This window comes from Trachypithecus francoisi, unplaced genomic scaffold, assembly GCF_009764315.1.
Source record: "Trachypithecus francoisi isolate TF-2019V2 unplaced genomic scaffold, Tfra_2.0 Lachesis_group3, whole genome shotgun sequence".
NCBI classification, from domain to species: Eukaryota; Metazoa; Chordata; class Mammalia; order Primates; family Cercopithecidae; genus Trachypithecus; species Trachypithecus francoisi.
The window spans coordinates 12939943-12954192 of record NW_022681468.1 but is presented as its reverse complement, the minus strand read 5'-3'; the positions used below and the strand labels follow the sequence as shown (position 1 = coordinate 12954192).

The 14250-nt window shown below is 53.0% G+C and overlaps 1 protein-coding gene across 3 annotated transcripts in view; it reads right to left on the bottom strand.

The window, feature by feature from the left end:
- Positions 1–628: 628 nt before the first annotated feature.
- Positions 629–14250, bottom strand: part of ASB2 (ankyrin repeat and SOCS box containing 2) — a 42767-nt gene continuing 29145 nt past the window's right edge. For 2 of the 3 annotated variants that reach the window (XM_033191497.1, XM_033191498.1), the window contains exons 7-10: positions 13257–13428; positions 5619–6183; positions 4247–4400; positions 629–1259 (exon numbers count right to left, since the gene is read on the bottom strand). In XM_033191497.1, the coding sequence (XP_033047388.1) occupies positions 1123–1259; positions 4247–4400; positions 5619–6183; positions 13257–13428 (1028 nt within the window). In that variant the 3' untranslated portion in view covers positions 629–1122. The remainder of the gene's footprint in view (positions 1260–4246; positions 4401–5618; positions 6184–13256; positions 13429–14250) is intronic. The other variant, XM_033191499.1, reaches the window with a different exon arrangement.

Sequence of the window (14250 nt, the reverse complement as noted above, 5' to 3'; positions counted from 1 at the left end):
AAATAGGGCCTGCTACATCTCAGCCCTCGGGGCCTGGAGAGACCTCCAGAGTGTGCCACATGGTGGCAAGCCTTAGCTCTGCCCTGCACCGCCTGAAAACAGGATGACAATTCCTGTTCTGCTCATCCCACAGAGCCACATGAGGACAGAGGGAGTCACGCAGGGGCCAGAGCTCCATGCACTCTCAGGCTTGGTGCCTTTGCAAGGGCTGACCATGGCCATCACTCTAGCACTGCTGCTCACGGTGGCCAGTATTTAATGTTTTTCCCTAGTTTCTCAACAGCCAGCAAAACAGGGGTGAGCAGGGTGTGAACACAGAGTGCCAGGAAACACGTGTAAGACAACCCCAGGTGTCGGGAGACATGTGGGCCCTGAGACTGTTTGTGATGGTGTGCCTGTTTCCATGGTGATTGAATGAGGAGAGGAAAACCCATTGGGCCATCATCGGGTCTCGCCTGGGGAGTGAAGAACACAGCCTCTTGGGTCTTTCAGGAGCCCAAACAAAGGTGACACATTCAGGGGTCCTTGTGCCCCATCCCCACACCTGCCCCGCTCCCACTACTGCCAGGAGCAAGGCTGAGGACCTCAGGCGTCAGGAAATCTGATGAGAGGGACTTCACTGGGCAGGTGTCACGTGTGTAACATTTATTGTATTAATACTTAACAAAGCCCTCCAAGACCCAGGCTCCCCCTACCCCCTACCTTGGGCCATGTCTTCATCTTAGTCTTTGGGGAGAAAGCTCTGCAGTCAAGTGGTGAGTTTTCCAGAGCGAGTGGAGGGGCATAGGGAAGGCTCTGAGCCCGCCTTCCCCAGAAGACCTCAAGCTCTGCCCTGGCCCCAGGAATGGAGGTTTCTGCCATTCCCGAAGGCAGAGGAGGTCTGGGATCTGCTCGTCAGTTTGTAAACAAATGATTCTTCTCCTCCTTGACACATTCTGTTCTCTGCTCTGGCCAAAGCTCTGGCCCTGAGACCCAGTGAGATCCTGGTAGCTGTCCAGGACGAGAGGGCGGCAGCCTGCAGCCTCATCTGTCACCAGGTCCCCCTTGGAGTTGGGGACAATGACGTCCTGAAACTTAGTAAGAAGAGTCTGAGGGGCTACTCCTCTCTCCCCGTGGCCCCAGTTACTGGGTGTTCTCGTATTTCAGGTATCTAATCAGCCTGCCTGGGAGCGGCAAGGTGTCTAGGAGTTTTATACGGTATTTCCCAATGGCCTTTCGAACCCGCAGCCGGCAAAGGTGAGCCAGAGGTCTTGGAGGTTCTGAAAAAAGGAGGGAAAGGTAGAGGCTGATTTATCATTTGCAATAAGCAAAGGGATTGCATCCGTGACCCCAGCCTATGGGAGGAGCCCAGCTGATGTGGATGGGTAAGAGAGGGGGTGCCCGCTGCTGGTCACCCCAGTCCCTGCCAACTAAAGAGACCCAGCAAGGCACCTCCCCACTGTTCACCCCTCATTGATCTGCACAGCTCAAGCAGTTGACCGCATGGTTAGCACACCCATTTCACAGGTGAGGAAACCGAGGCTTGGCAAGGTTCTGAGCCTTGCCCAGGATCCCTCCTGGGACTAGTGGTGATGTCTCCCTCCTCTTGAGCCTCTTGCTCTTCACATACAAGCTGGGCCCCCAAACACAGCCTTAGCAATGGGGCCAGAGGGTTTGACCTCTTAAGTGCTCCCACATGTGGAATTCAACTTGGAGCTCCCGGTGGTGCTGAGAGGCCAGGGTAAGGGGGCAGAGACTGGCAGCTCCCCTCAGGCCCCAGAATCCCACCTGGCTGCCTCCCCCAGGAGCCATGTAGTGAAGTTTTCTGAGCTGGGGAGTGGGTAGAGGTAAGAGCAGGGGATGAAAATGCATCCAGTAATGGAGTAATTTATTTCAATCCTGAGCAAAGGGTCAGACACAAAGAAAGGGCTTGTAGAATCACAGAATGTCATTCATTCATTCACTCACTCATTCATTCATTCATTCATTCATTCACCAGGCACATGCTGAGCCCCTCTGCTGCACCTGACTCTGTGCTTGGGCCAGATATGCAGAGGTGCCTGCCCAGAGGCTCCAGGGGAGGCTTCCACAAGAGACGGTGCCCTTTGAGTGGGGTCCTGAGGGGTGAGGGCAGGAATTTCCAGGAAATTTCCAGGAAGGAAAGGAGACAGGGACATTCTAAGCAGGGAAAACAGCAAGTGGCAAGGCAAGGAAGTCATGCAAGACTGGGGCTGGAGGGGCAGGTGGGATGTGGAGCAAAGGCGGAGGGCCAGGCAGCTGCAGCGTTGCCTAGTGAAGCATCCACACACCCATCACTGTGTTTCTGACACTTCCACTGCCCTCTGAGCTGCCCTCTGAGTTCACTGCCTTCTGAGCTCCGATTTTTCTATTACATAGTACCCCAAAGAGCAGGGAAGCATCATTCCTGTTGTCCAGGCATCTTGTCTGGCTAGTTCCAATTTCTATCTCTTAAATGCTGTGGTCTGGATAAAAAATAACATGGTTACCTTGTACATAGAAGGTCTTGAATATATATTCATTTAATGGCTGAATTGGAATAATTAATTATAGGCATTGAGGCCAGTTAGGACACTTTTTTAACAGTCCAGAAAATAGACGGGGAAAACCCTTAGGTAACAAGCTTAGAACATAACCTCCCCTCTGGGAAACTCAGCACAGGCTGTTGGTGAGCAGAGGACATGGAAGCATGAGGGCTGGGCTGGCCAATCCATGGGCTCTGGGTGGTTCCTTCCCAGAATAAGGATGTCGATGTTGTAGCATTAAACAAACAAGCTCGCGGGGACCGTCTTGCAGGTGGAAAGTGGGCTTTAAAGTAACCCAAATAGGTATTGCTTAAGAACGATTTGTTTTACTGGCTAACAAACGTGTACTGCACACTAAGGTCTCTGCAGGGATTTCCCTGGGGCATGGTTTAGTTGTGAGGGATCACCCTTCTCTAAGGAAGGCAGGAGAAAGTAACAGAATGGGTGGGACTGATATCTAGGCATAGACTGCTCCACCCTCTAGTGGCCAAGGATCGTGGTGACAGCAACCAATTATTCATTCATTCCCTGAAGGTTTATCATGCATCTAGAGTTAGGCCCTGAGTGAATGGGCAAGTTGACGCCTCCCTCCCGGTCACTGCCCCAGAAACTTTATCAAAGGCTTCAGTTCAAGTGCCTTCCAGGCACCTGTGCCAGTGAAAAATCCTATAGCCCATTTGGGATCACAGGGGTGTGGGGATCAAGGAGGAATGTGGTGAGTCAGAGTTAGGGCACAGGGGTGGGCCCCTGAGGCTGCACAGTCTCACCTGGGGACAGGAGCAGTAGTGGTAGAATGACAATGACCTGCTGCAGGTCAGCCTCCTTTGACAAACACTTGGCCAGGGCAGGACTGTGCCCTCAGAGCCAGAGAAAGCCCTAGGGTAGCTGGAATGCCACTGCACAGATACCCATTTCTGTCACCGGTGGCAGAAATCCTGTTTGCCCAGGTGAGCTCCAGAAATACCTAAGAGGGATTCTGGCTTCCTCAGCCTGACTTAGCCAGGCAGCCCCATCTACTCTGCACACATCAGAGGGACAGAGGCCGAACCCCACTTCACTGTGCCTGGCACAGTTCAGGCGGGTAGAGCTGAAAGGGGCTGGACAATGATCCTGCCCAGGCACGTCTGTTCAGGTGGGGGGAGGCCTCACCCAGCAAGGCCCTGGCAAGGCTGGCTCCAGGGTTCAGGGGCCTGTCTCCCACCCCAGGGTGTTCTGTGTACCAACAGCCTTGGCGTCACCTGGGAGCCTGTTGAAATGCAGACTCCCCGGCCCCGCCCCAGACCTGTGGAATCCGAAGCTGCATTTTTAACAGGACACCCAGGTGCTTCATGTGCACTTTAGTCTCAGACACCCTAGACCACCATCCTCCCCTCTCCCCTCCTACAATGCCTCTTGGTGGCCCCAAATCGTTCACAACCTACTCTGAAGGTCCCAGTACCCCTCAGGAAGCTGTAGCTGTTTAAAACATCATGGAAAGATGTAGTGGAGAGACTCTGGGGTTGGTCAAACCTGGGTTTTAATCCCAGCTCTGCCAGTAACTGTGACTTTGGCCCAGGTGGCACAACTCTGTGAGGGGCAGATTCCTCATGTTTCATCCAAGGAGTTACAGAGCCTGGCACGGAGCAGGTGGTCACAGGGTTAGGAACAGTAGCATTCCCTGAGGCCTGGGACTCTGAGTCAGGCAGGGAGATCTGCCAGCCTCGGCGGCAGCAGCAAGTTCCTACCTGCCTTCTCCTTGATGACGGCCCAGTCCTCAAAGCTGTCGATGTGCTCCTTCAGCCGCGAGCAGAGCTGCACATTTCCCACGTAGTCCAGGAGGACATCGATGATGGGCCCTGCCCAGCGGCTCACCTCCGGGGCAGATACGAACTCACAGAACTGAAAGAGAACACGCCAGGACCAAGAAGTGAATTCATTCCATCAGCAGGAGCCTACAGCCAGGAAGGACAGGGGATGTGTTCAAGCACAGACACCGTGCAGACCCAGGCTAGGATCCCCTGAACCATGTCACCTCAACACAGGCTTCTGCTGCCCCAAGTGGAAGATGGGCAACTTGAGCAAGTCACATCACCTCTGAGCCTCAATTTCCCTGTCTATAAAACAGGTATATGAAACCAATTCCAAGGGGATTTAACATGAGAATTAGGTAACATGAGCATAAACTTTGCACACAGTAGGCAGCTCATGAATGATCCCCATTAACCACTAAAATAATGATCTCCAGGAGAGGAGTGTGTCTAACTTCCTTTTAAGTTCTGACTCTTTTTTTTGCTTGTTCTTTTTTTTGAGATGGAGTCTTGCTCTGTTGCCCAGGCTGAAGTGCAGTGGCCCAATCTCGGCTCACTGCAAGCTCCGCCTCCTGGGTTCACGCCATTCTCCTGCCTCAGTCTCCAGAGTAGCTGGGACTACAGGCGCCCGCCACCTCGCCCGGCTAATTTTTTTTATCTTTTTAGTAGAGACGGGGTTTCACCGTGTTAGCCAGGATGGTCTCGATCTCCTGACCTCATGATCCGCCCGCCTGGGCCTCCGAAAGTGTTGGGGTTACAGGCGTGAGCCACCGCGCCAGGCCCAATTCTGACTTTTCAAGTAACAACATGGACATGTCCTGCCTCTGGGTCGCTGGTTTCTGCTCTGACCTGACCCTACACCAGCCTGCTCTTGACATCCATTTCCGGATCGTGCTTATTTCACATCGCATTCCAGGTGTAGGTTTGCTGGAGGTGACAAGCCTCTTAGTTTGGAAGAGTTCTCCGCTCCGCTATTGGTTCCTTAAATTCCCCAACGCAGTGGACCACAATAAGGATTTCACTATTCCAATGCACCACTAAGTTCTGCGGCCTCTAAAGTGTGCTAACTTCTAGTTCCCTCCAAAGCTCCCGCCAAAGCGCCCTAACCGCTAACCCACGCTACCCAGGACGCGGGTTAACCACCGTGCTCTGCTGCCTCCAAAGCTGTCCACACTTCCCCCCAAGGGTGTTAATCACTAGTCCACGCTGACCCCGAGGAGCGCTAACCACCCGGCCCGCCGCCCATGCGCGCGCGTCCCCGGGCCACATCCAGAAGCCGCGCTCCCCACTGGCAGCGCGCGCCGCCCACCTGCACCACGCTGGGCTCCTTGTCAGACGCGGGCACGTCGTTGAACCTGCTGGAGGGCTGCGGCGCCGGCGGGTGCGGGCCATTGCCGTAGAGGCATGAGAAGCAGGGCTCGCCGTCGCAGCCCAGGTCCATGAGGAACTTGAGCAGCGACAGGCACTTCATGGCGAACATGATGGTGGCGGGGAAGGCGGTGGGATGCGTGGCGATATAGGCGTCGATGTTCGCGCCGTGGTCTAGCAGCAGCTGCATGGTGCGCAGGCAGCCGTGGCGGATGGCCACGAGCAGGGGGCTGATGACGTCGCGGTTGGGGTCGGCGCCGTGTTCCAGCAGCAGCTCGGTGGCGTACACGTTGTTGTTGACCACCGCGAAGTACAGCGCGGAGCTGCGCCGGTCCTCGTAGAGGCGCGCGCGCTCGGGCGCCAGCGGCGCGTTCACGTCGAAGCGCGCGCTCAGCAGCGCCTCCAGCACCGCGTCGTTGTTGCGCTCGGCCGCCAGGTGCAGGGGACTGACGCCGCTACGGCGTACGCGCGTGCGGCTGGTCACTGGCAGCAGCATCTGCACGATCCTGCCAGGTTGAGGAGCGGGCGCGGGTGAGGGGAGGGGCGGTCGCGGGTGAGGGGAGGGGCGGGGTGGGGCAGGCCCCGCCAGCAGGGAGCGCTCGGGAGCCAGGCCTGGCTTCTCGCCCTTACCGCTGGCTGCGGCGCGGGTCCCACCGGCAGGGGGCGCCGCGAGTCAACCATTCTCACCCTATTGGGGAAGGTGGGTCAGCTGCCGTCCTCGCTTTACAGATAAGGAAACGGAGGCTCAGAGAGCTTCAGCCACCCTCCCAAAGTCACATAGCCAGTAAGGGGCAGAGCTGGGCTTCAGACCCAGAACCCTTGGCCTCCGAAGTCTGAGTTCTTAAAAACCTGTCGTACTGCACCAGGGTTTCAAGAAGCTCCCACTGATTTATTTCAGGCTAACCGCTCTTGCCCGTTGCCAGCTCAGTTATCTGGAGGAATTGACTGGAAGGCCCCCAAATCCAATGTGGCGAAGTTTGGAACCAGACCCTGCTCTCTCTGGGGGAGGACGGACAGGGACAGCCAGATCCCAGAGCCCATTATGTGCCAGAAGGCTCCTAAAGGCTTTACAAGTGTTATTGGGTTCAGTCTTTACAATAACTCCTAAAGCAAGGCTCATCATTCCCATTTTGCAGATGAGAAGATTCAGGGCTTTGAGAGACTAAGGGGCTTGCCCAGCCACACAGTCAGAAGAGAGGAACCAGGGCGTGTGACAGGTGACCTCACAGCCTCCAGTGGGGCTCCAAGGAGGTGGCCATTACAGGGGGTGGGGGGGGTGAAGGGGAGAGAAGCAGGTGCCACCAGGCCCATTCCCACGCCTCTCCCCTCCTGGCACGCCAGCTTCCTGGAAATCTGATGCCAGCGACCTCCTGCTGGGATGTCAGTGGAAACTATTATTATTGTTAGTGATGCTGTGTTTGGCTAAAATCTGACTCTAAAACCTCAAAAGGAAATTCACACACCCAGGGGGGCTAATTGCCTCCTAATTTCTATTTGTGTAGGCACAGGAGGCCTGACTTTGCTCTGCAGAGGTGCTGGTCAAAGGCAGGCCTGGGCCTCACCCTGCATGGCGGCCACAGCCAACAAATGCTCAGCTAACAGCTGTAACGTGCCCAAGCACGGAAAAGAACAGTGAGAGGGGCTGCCCCGGGGCCGCTGGCCAGATGGGGCTGATATCTCTGGCAGGTCACAGCTGGTCTCTGGCAATTCACGAACCAAGGGAAAGTGGCAGAAATGTGGGAACTTGAGCATTGTCTCAGTAATGCAGTGAATCATATTATTGTGGCAGGACCCTGTCATTCAGAAAGTAAATGTGTAATGCCAGACAGGCTCTGGAGACCAGTGTGTCCAGCTCTCCCATTTTACAGAGGGTAAAACTGAAGCCCAGGCTTGGGGTGAGGAACAGAGTGAGGTTGGACAGAAGGTGGGTGGTGCACAAGAGCAAAATGCAGGTCTCTGGATGCCCAGGGTCAGGCCTTCTACGATGCCCCACTCCTCCCAACCATGGGAGCGGCCATGTTGGTAGCCCCACTGCACATCATCACTCCTCTCCCCAGCCCATTTTGTGGGGCAGAGGACAGGAGGACAAGGGGGTGACCCCACCAAACAGTCTGACTCCCCATTTCTCCCACAGGCATGTTTTGGGATCTCAGAGTACAATTGCTCAAGCGGCACCTTATGAAGAGGAGCAAAGGTGACCATTGCCTGATAGAGCCGTAGGTGTCGGAAGGATGGCTCCCTACCCCTTCCTTGTCCCCTCCCCAATGCAGAGGCCACACCTACCAGCTTAGCTTTGGCTGTCTAGGCCCTGAGACCAGAGCAGATCCAGCTCAGGGTCATTCAAGAAAGGCCCAGTGCAGCAGTGTGGCAGGTGCTGAGCTGTCTCTGACCTTGGACCACATTCCGAATCACTGGGCTCCTGTCTTGTTCCCGGGACTCACCAGTATCTGAAGCCTGACATCCTTGCCCCAGGCCCGGGTTCCCACTCCAGGATTCTAGTTTCCTCAAAGCAGCAGCCTTGCCATGCCACCTGGCCCTGGCTCTGATGCCCTTCCTGAATCTAGCCCAACAGCAGGGGAATGGGCAGAGAGCTTTGAGCCAACGCAAGCTGTCCTTAGCTAGAGAGGGGCCCAGCATGGGCAGTGGGGAAACCAGGAGGCTCAGAGTCAGGGGTACATGGGTTATACACCAGCTCTGCTTTTCAGCACTGGGCCAGCACAGGCATGTCACTTAACCTCTCTGAACCACACCTAAAGCAGAGGGGTAATTAATTGTAATAATAGTGATGATGATGATGATGATGATGATAGCTATAGCTACCCTTTTTTTTTTTTTTTGGAGACGGAGTCTCTCTCTGTCGCCCAGGCTGGAGTGCAGTGGCCGGATCTCAGCTCACGGCAAGCTCCGCCTCTCGGGTTTACGCCATTCTCCTGCTTCAGCCTCCCGAGTAGCTGGGACTACAGGCGCCCGCCACCTCGCCCGGCTAGTTTTTTGTATTTTTTAGTAGAGACGGGGTTTCACCGTGTTAGCCAGGATGGTCTCGATCTCCTGACCTCGTGATCCGCCCGTCTCGGCCTCCCAAAGTGCTGGGATTACAGGCTTGAGCCACCACGCCCGGCCCTATAGCTACCCTTTATTGAGCTCCAGTGGGTTGCTGTGAGCACTTTACCCCTTACCTTCCTAAGTCATAATTGTGCTAATATTGCTGAGTGCTTACTATGTGCCAGGTACCATTTAAAGGGGTGCTCACATTTGTTTACTTAATTTAATCCTAGCATGACCCTCAGAGCTAAGAATTTAATCTCATTTACTCATTTACTCATAACAGGCCAGCAAGGTAGGACTGCTTACAATCCCAGGTCCAGGTTACAAAGCACAATGTAGTAACATTTCACCAAGGCTGCTTTTGAGTATAAAATGAGATCTTACGCATGAATCTGAGTGGCCTGTGGTTGGCAGTGAATAAACAGTGCTCTTGGTGTCTTGACCACCACAATGACTGCAACCTACTGCCCCTGCGACCCTAAACACAGAGGCATTCTGAGTCACCAGGTCACTGTGGTGTGACCTTTGTCAGTGTTCAGTGTAAATTTGGATGGAGGGCCGGGTGCAGTGGCTCACGCCTGTAATCCCAGCACTTTGGGAGGCTGAGGCGGGTGGATCACTTGAGCTCAGGAGTTCGAGACCAGCCTGGACAACATGATGAAACCCTGTCTCTACTAAAATACAAAAATTAGCCAGGTGTGGTGGTGGACACCTGTAATCCCAGCTACTTGGGAGGCTATGGAAGGAGAATCACTTGAACCCAGGAGGAAGAGGTTGAAGTGAGCCAAGATTGTGCCACTGCACTCCAGCCTGGGTGAAGAGAGAGACTTGGTCTCAAAGACAAACAAACAACAACAACAACAACAAACTGGCTGGAGGATTGACATGGGAACCGGTTGCCCACAGATGACTCCATTGCCAACACTTCTGAGCTTCACTGTGCCACTCTGATTTGTTTTCTATGAAGTCTTGAGCTCCGAGCCTCAGTTTCTCTTTTAACTAATGGGGATATTAACTTGCTTGTCAATGTACTTTATAAACTGCCTTTTAATTTAATGTATTAAGTGTTCTCTATTTTGCCTTATTCCAGAAAGAATTTCAACTGGCTTGCAAAGATTGATAAAATACAGCAAAAGTATTATATATTGGAGTTAAAAGAGAAGGAATATTTAAAAACGAAGGAGTCAGAAGTAAGGCCCAGAACACAAATCTGTGTTTTCTCTTGGCCACAGAAGAGGCTCTGAGATCCTGATTCTCTACTCAGGCTGCACAGTAAAATCTCCTGGGCAGCTCTTAGACACCCTGAAGCCTCAGGCACAGCCCAGACCAGTGGTAGCACCATCTTGTCAGGTGGGGCCCAGGCATCAGGGTTCCTAGTGCAGCCAAGGTTGGAAACTACTGTTTTGGGAGCTATTCTTGGGCCATCTGCTCTGGGCTAACTCATACAGTTTCTGAATAAATCTATCTTTGGTGTTGATCTTTTATTTCATACAGTGGCTTTGCTAAACTGGAAATGAACAACAGGAAAATGTGTGTCTTGGAGGTGACTGGGACATCGGGCTTTAGGGCTCCTTTCTTAGCACACCCACATGTCACCCCCTGTGGTTAAGTGTGCTGACGAGAAGACACCATCTGGCAAACAGCCCTCGGCTCCTGGTGCTGCCTTCTATGCCTGGGACGGCCAGGCTGTGTTGACAGGTGGCAGAATGCAGAATGCCTATGGAATGTCACATCAAATCCGCGGGCAGAGGGCCTTTAATGCTGTATGCCCAGGGAGGGAGTGATGAGCTCGGGGCTTGCTGGCCATGGGCCCTGCCGTGTGGCAGAGGCTGCTGGGAACCAGGCTTTAACCCTTTGTTGGGTAGCCCTAAAAAGTGGCCCAGGCCCTCTGAGCTTTGGGGGACAGAGGGAAATGGGGCCCGAGAGTGGAGGTTGAATAACCGGGGAATTCACCCTGGGAATCTGCATGAATCCAAGGTAGGTGAGTTTAGGGGAACATCAACCATGTATACAGTGTTTCAGGCAGGACGCGCCTTGCGCTCTGATCATCCCCAAGGCTGCCTAGGGCCCATTCAGCTTCTCCTCCCGCTGGGACCAGACTGCCAACACCTCTGAGTTCACTTGAAGGCAGCCCAGATGAAGTTCCCAGCCCTGCTGCTATCTCGAAAATCACTTCCATATCTGGCCTTGGCTTCCTTCTCTGTAAAACCAGGGCCTGAGTTAGATCAATGGCCCCTGCAGCTATGGACAGGCTGTATCTGATTTTCTCTGGGAGCTTTTCAAAGAGACAGTGGGGCTCCTTCTCTCCTGGAGATTCTGATTCACTGGATCTGATATGGCATTTTAAAAATAGCCCAGAGGGACATGGATGTGCAGGCTAGAATTGGGGAGCAGTGGCCCAGGAGATTTCCAAAGTGCACACATTTCCCGCGTGTTCACTCTGGATCTCTCTGGGGTCAGGCTCAAGGTAAACTGTGTTTGCCCAACTCTGGCTGATGCCCGATGATTTGTGGAACTGAAGAGAAAGGAGCCATCTTGCCCATGCCCACTGCCTGGCTTGAGCTGTAACTGCACAACCATGGAATACACTCTCCCTAAGTAAGAGTGGGTGAGCGTAGAATGCCTGAGCACACACTGGGTGCAGGTGCTCTGCTAGGTGCTTTACTTCCATTCTATATCCGCCCATATTCATTATATCCATTTTACTGGTCCTCTGACAACCCCATGAGCCAGCTGTAACCATTTCCGATTTTATAAATGAGGAAAATGAGGCTCAGCAAAGTTGAACAACTTTCCCAGTGGCCTCAGCAGGGATTCACACCCAGATCTATTAGCCTTGCAGACAGCTGTGCTGTCCAGAAAAGGCCGGCTCTCCTCTGTGTATGTACTTGAGGGTGGGGAGTGGGGACAGCATCTTTGGTTGGTCTGGTGCTGGAGCCTGCACCAGAAGGTGCCGGAGCTTTAAGGGTCCGCTCTGAAGGCTTGAGTCTTCATTTCAGTCTTTGGAATGTCTCTTTTACCCCATTTCCCTCTAGCTTAGTGAAGACAACAAACACGCCCCAACACACACAATCTGTGCTTCTCACTCTCCTCCCTGTCTGGAAGACTGGGGTGTATTTTCCCAAGTGTCATCAGGGTACATGAGATGGGATTTTAAGTGAAATGTTTTTAAAAATTGATCGTAAATGGATAACATACTAGTGTGATAAATATTTCCTCTTCAAAATAAATTCATTGTAAGTAAAAACATTATTTAAAGGAAAAAAATACTAAACAATGAGAGTATAGATATTTAAAATCAAGAAGAAAATCTGTGAATGGACAAGGTTTGGGAAGCACTGGCCAGCAAAAAGGGCCAGGTGCTGGGATTTAAGTCCTAGCCCTGGGGACGGGGCTTTCAAGGGGCAAGTCTCTTGACTACCAGAGTCTTAGCTTCCTGCCCTGTAAAATGAAAATCCGGGTTGACCCACATACACAGCACAGCGTGAGGCCCACATGAGAGGCAGATGAGTCACACTCTGGAAATGACCAAGCCCTGTCCATCCTTCAAGGGCAGCTGGAGCTCCACGTCTGTGGCCCAGGCTTCCCCATGTAGCACTGTTGCTGGGAATGTTTAAAAACTGACTCAAGCAGGGGCAGAGAAGGGGGAAAGGGCTTTGGTTTGTAGCATTTGCCAATTTCCATGCTGTAAATATTCCCCCATGGCCAAATTTAAGCTACCAATGTGAGGTCAACAAACACAGAGTTGGGAAGAGGTATGCAGTAGGTTCATGAGAACTGGCACGAGCTGGCTCCAGCACACCTCTGCCTCTAGCCCCAGCTCATCTCTCTCCACAGGAGCCATGCAGCTCTTCAGCATACTCTTGCATGATGTCACTAATTCACGTATCTGTGCTTCTTCCCTTCCTCCAGATTGCTCCTTGGGAACTCAAGCCTCTCTCATCTCGCTCAGAGTATCTAGCACATAGTAATTGCTCACTAACTGCTAGTTCTTATCATTGGTGCTGTTTGTGTTATTGTAGGTTTTCCTTGCATGCTTGCTAATTGCCTGGGAGGTTATCTTTGCATTCCTGTACCCCCAGAAATATTCATTAGTTCAGACTCATATCTGCCCCCCGGATAGAATTCCTGTAGATGTGACCTTTGGAGCAGATGAGTACTTCCCATCTATGAGCTGTGTGACCTTGGGCAAGTCACTCAACCTCTCTGTGTCTTACTTCCTCATCTAAATGACAGAGATAATAATATCCACCTCCATGAGCTGTTAAGCAGATTAAATAAGTTTCTGATGTGAAGTTCTGGTAAGTGCTGCATAAGGGTTTGCTATTATTATTGCTGCTGCTGTTATAGGCATTCACTCCATGCTTGCTAACTTGCTAAGGGGTTTCCCTCTTTTCCATGAGAAAGGTGATGTCCATTCTGACCTCTGCAGCTATTTGGGTGGGACATTCAGGGCAGGCCCACCCCTCCCATCCACTGCTCCCAGTGTGGGTCTCCGGAGAGCTGCCTGGGTGCTGGCAGATCCTGGGCTGACCTGTAGTTGCCCTTCTTGGAGGCGATGTGCAGTGGGAGCAAGCCGTCCTTGTTGGTCTTGTTGGCGTCGGCACCCTGTAACAGCAGAAACTCCACCACGTCCTCATGCTCGTTCTTGCAGGCCTCGTAAAGGGCAGACGCGCTGTCGCTGGCCTGTGTGTTGATGTCAGCACCTGGGGAAGAAGAAGCAGATCACCAAGTGACCAAGTGACCAGGAAGTTGCTGTACTCCATGTGGCGCCACCGCGTGGTGGGCCTGCAGTGCTAACCACGGTAGTTCTTCGGATCTTTAACAACGACCCTTAGGAAGGAGGAGTCTACCCAGGGCCACCCCCAGCTTCTTTCAACAACATCAAGACCCAGGGGCCTGGACAGGCGCACTGGCTCATGCCTGTAATCCCAGCACTTTGGGACACCGAGGCAGGCAGATCACCTGAAGTCAGGAGTTCAAGACCAGCCTGGCCAATGTGGTAAAACCCTGTCTTTATTAAAAATATAAAAATTAGCTGGGTATGGTAGTGGGCATCTGTAATCCCAGCTACTCAGGAGGCTGAGGCAGGAGAATCTCTTGAACCCGGGAGGTGGAGGCTGCAGTGAGCCGAGACTGCGCCATTGCACTCCAGCCTGGGCAACAAGAGTGAAACTCCATCTGGAAAAAAAACACACACACACACAAAAAAAACAAAAACCCAGGGGCCTGCCAGCCCGAACAGAGGCCTCCGAGAGGATACAAGCAGCCACGATGATGCTGGTGTTTCCTGAGCACCTACTCCATGCTGAGCATTGTGCTTTCCACAGGCTATATCTGAATTCACAGTGGGTGGTCACCCTGTGAGGTCAGTACTGCTCTTATCTCCAGATTACAGACGAGGGCAGTGAAGCACAGAACACCTAGACCAGTTGCTTCAGACCTCCCAGCTCATAAAGATGGAGCCAAACTTGAACCCAGATGGTCTGATGGCAGAGGCCATGGTGGATGTTCTGATGGTAGAGGCC